The sequence below is a fragment of the Lepidochelys kempii genome, chromosome 9 (assembly GCF_965140265.1).
Source record: "Lepidochelys kempii isolate rLepKem1 chromosome 9, rLepKem1.hap2, whole genome shotgun sequence".
NCBI lineage: Eukaryota > Metazoa > Chordata > Testudines > Cheloniidae > Lepidochelys > Lepidochelys kempii.
In genome coordinates, this window is record NC_133264.1 from 81,749,606 (window position 1) to 81,753,456 (window position 3,851).

Genomic DNA, 3,851 nt, shown 5'->3' on the forward strand with positions numbered 1-3,851 from the left:
TCAATATTTTAATCCTAGCGCTCTGGTAAATTGCATTATGGACAGCACTCTCAGGAGCAGCAGCAAAAACCTTGACGAAGAGATTCCGGACTAAACCATCTGTGTGACCTTTGCAACTTTTGTTTTCATAAGAGTGAAATGTGAGACGATATATACAAGGCTTGGAGGAGATGTGATGGAGGGGGGTGAAAGGGTTCCTACTTAGTGCAAGGGGTTTACTATGAAAGAAAACCATGTTTAATGCAGCTGAGATCCTGCAGTTTGCCGCCAGCAGTCCCTGAGTGCACCGGTATTAAAAACAAGCAAAGTTAATGCAGAATATTTCTAGTCTGTAGCCTTCACTGGGATCCGATTTAACCAGGAGGTTTCCTTAAGTATGAGGCTTGCCTGGCCAGAAATAATATATTTTTATTTATTACTAACAAAATTATTGTGTCAGAAAGACACATTTACAACAAGGGACCAGATGATGTAACCATTACTCTGTTTAACCCCCAAATTGCTTGTCCCCAAGTGTTAGTGTTGGAATCGGTCTGATCATGCTATGAATCTGCAGCTCTGTACCGTGCCTGATGCAACCGTCTGCCTTTTAATGGGAACGCATGCAACGAGCATTGTGACGGGTGAATTATTGACACTCAGCCTTGCTCACCTTCAGCTGTTCAGACGGAACCCGAGATCAGACGAATCCCCCATCTGTTCATTCGGGGGAAAGGAAGGGGAAATAGCCAAGATGGGGAGGAAAATAATTTTATTCAAAGATCGAGCCTGGTTTTTTTAAAAAAAAATAAATAAAAGAAACGGGTTTGGGGGTGTTTCCTGCGGCTGCGTTCGCGCTCGGCTCCCAGAGGAGGGTGGGGGGTGTGCCACCGGGGAATGGCCCAGGCAGGGTACCGGTCTTTTAATCCTGTCTGTGTCCGATCAGTCCCCATTGCAACCGGCACTGGGGATACTGGGGGCCAGGCTGGGACAGCGGGTCTTGTCGTGTCTCTTGCGGGCGGCCCCGGGCTCAGGGGTGGATAGTCCAGGCTCTTTCGATGCTGCTTTCACCCTTGTCTCCTCTCTCTGTGTGTCCCTTGTGCCTCCTCTCTAGCGATGCTCCGCAACCCCGCAGCAGCTGCGGCCGCCATGGAGGAGCAGCTGCGGCAGCAGCAGCTCCTGGTCCTGCTCAATGCCTCCTCCAGGCCCTTCCCCAGCAGCAGCAGCGGCAGCAGCATCTGGCCGTCCAACTCCTCTGCCTCGGAGCCGGTCACGGCGGCGGCGGCGGCGGCGGGAGGAGGAGGCGGAGGCGGAGGCGGAGGAGGCGGAGCGGTCAGCCCCTGGGACATCGCCCTGTGCGCCACGGGCACGGCGGTGGCCTGCGAGAACGCGCTGGTGCTGGCCGTGCTCTTCTACACGCCCAGCCTGCGGGCCCCCATGTTCCTGCTCATCGGCAGCCTGGCGCTGGCCGACCTGCTGGCCGGCCTGGGGCTGGTGGTCAATTTCACCGTGCAGTACCTGCTGCAGCCGCCCAGCGCGGCCGTGGCGCTGAGCGCGGCCGGGCTGCTGCTGACCGCCTTCTCCGCCTCGGTCTGCAGCCTGCTGGCCATCACCATCGACCGCTACCTGTCGCTGTACAACGCGCTCACCTACCACACGGAGCGCACGCTGACCTTCACCTGCGCCATGCTGCTGCTCATGTGGCTACTCTGCCTGGGCGTGGGGCTGCTGCCCCTGCTGGGCTGGAACTGCCTGCGGGACCGGGCCACCTGCAGCGTGCTGCGGCCGGTGACCAAGGACAACGCGGCGGTGCTGGCGGTCACGTTCCTGCTCCTCTTCGCCCTGATGCTGCAGCTCTACCTGCAGATCTGCAAGATCGCCTTCCGGCACGCGCAGCAGATCGCCGTGCAGCACCAGTTCATCGCCACGGCGCAGGTCACCTCCACCCGCAAGGGGCTCTCCACCCTCTCCTTCATCCTGGGCACCTTCGCCCTCTGCTGGGTCCCGTTCGCCGTCTACTCGCTGGTGGCGGATTCCAGCTACCCCGCCGTCTACACCTACTCCCTGGCCCTGCCCGCCACCTGCAACTCGCTCATCAACCCGGTCATTTATGCCTTCAGAAACCCGGACATCCAGAAGTCCCTGTGGCTGGCCTGCTGCGGGTGCATCCCTTCCACCTTCTCCTCCAGGCCCAGGACATCCAGTGATGTATAAGGGTGGTTGGCCGCCCGGATTGTCAAATGGTTTCAGGCTCTCCTCCTCCGCGGCGTTATGATGTGTTACCACCAGCAGGAGGAATCCCAGAGCGACCCGCGTCTCCTTCCCTGGAAAAAGATGTCAACGAGAAAACAAAAATAAGAGTGGTCTCCTTTAAAAAATGCTTATTTTCCTACATATTTTATTTATTTTTTATTTAAAAACAACAACAAAAGACCAAAAAAAAAAAAAAAAAAAAAGATCAGCGCTTGATGCTTTTTTTCTCATCTCGGTGTAATGGAAAGGGGGAGCAGCACGTTTGCCAAACCTGTGGCCCGAAAATGTTCAAGGGCCCAGGGCAACTCTTTACTTATTTCAAGCCTCCCAGCGAGGGCCAGGCCGTTGGGAAGGTCTCGGTGAGGAACGGGGAGAGACCGCGGGCCAACTCTCCCTTGGCCCCACACCAGGAGTAACCCCACTGAAGTCACTGGGGGTCGCCCCAAGTCAAAATCCTGTCAAGTGCGGGGGGGAAGTCAGGCCTGGGACGTGGGAAGAGAATAAGATAGTGCCCTGCTGTTTAGAGCCCGGCGCAGATCTGATGCTGAGGGCTCGGGGCAAGATCTAGAAAAACGTGTACAATATTTGCTTGCTGTTAGTTTGGGTTTGTTTGGAATGGTTAAAAAATGACCATATCCAGGGGGCTTCACTTCAGGGGGGTAGAGGGTTTTGGTGGTGGTGGTGATTTTTTTTAACTATAATCAGGTTTTGCTCTGCTATGCAATAATAAAAGGGACATTGTGAGATGCGGTAACCTGCCAATATTTTTCATGCCAGACCGGTTCAGCACCACGAGGTCTGGACAGCTCCGTGAGAAGTGGTAGGAGGACAAGTGGCCTGTCTTACGATTTTATGTTTATTTTTGTAAAAAAGCACATGGAAGTCAAAGATTTACATAGGCCTCTTTAAGCGGGGGGGGGGGGGGGGGAAAGGAAGTACGATCCTGAGTCAGGAACAAATGAGGTCCATTCCCCTTCACTTGCTGTCCTAAACAATTGTATAGTGTTGCTATGTGCTGTTCAGCTGCTGCATTGCACCTCAGAGGAGGCTGCATTTCAGTGGTGGGTGAAGTGATGCCTGTATATTTATATCTCCTTTGTTTGTGAAGCACTTTGAGAACCTGCAGGATGAAAGGCACTTTAAGGTATGATTATTATTTATTATTACAATGTGAGAGTAAAGAGAACTCCTTGCTGAAAAATATGCTCACGGTGCATCATCAAATCTAAAGGTGGGAGGAAAGGACCTTTTAGGTTATTTAGTTAATCTCCCTGCCAGGGAGATGAAAGCAGTGGAAGAAAGTCAGAGATGAGGTTTTCTTGACATTGGAACCTAGGTTAATCTTTCACTTATTTCAGTGCAGGCATAACACACTGTCTTTAGCGGCATTGTTAATATAGTATGCTGATCTCGCATACTGGGTGTGGGGAGGGAGGATATGATCCAAAGACTGATATTCTGAATGAGGTTGGTTCTTCTAAAGGGAAGCCTACATCATCACGTGTCTTGTTCCCGAAACTACGAGATTAACTTGCTTCCATAGAGAAGCTACGCTAGCCTCCCGCTCCTCTACTCTATCATGTGCTTTGTCGTGTTAGTGAGAAAATGATGAAGTGTCC

The 3,851-nt window shown here is 52.8% G+C and overlaps 1 protein-coding gene across 1 annotated transcript; it reads left to right on the forward strand.

Annotated features, from left to right (window-relative positions):
• Positions 1-406: 406 nt before the first annotated feature.
• Positions 407-3,109, forward strand: LOC140917721 (G-protein coupled receptor 12-like). Its single transcript, XM_073361102.1, has one exon. It carries the CDS (start codon positions 1,096-1,098, stop codon positions 2,191-2,193), a length of 1,098 nt encoding a protein of 365 aa, XP_073217203.1. The 5' UTR covers positions 407-1,095; the 3' UTR covers positions 2,194-3,109.
• The last annotated feature ends 742 nt before the right edge of the window (positions 3,110-3,851 follow it).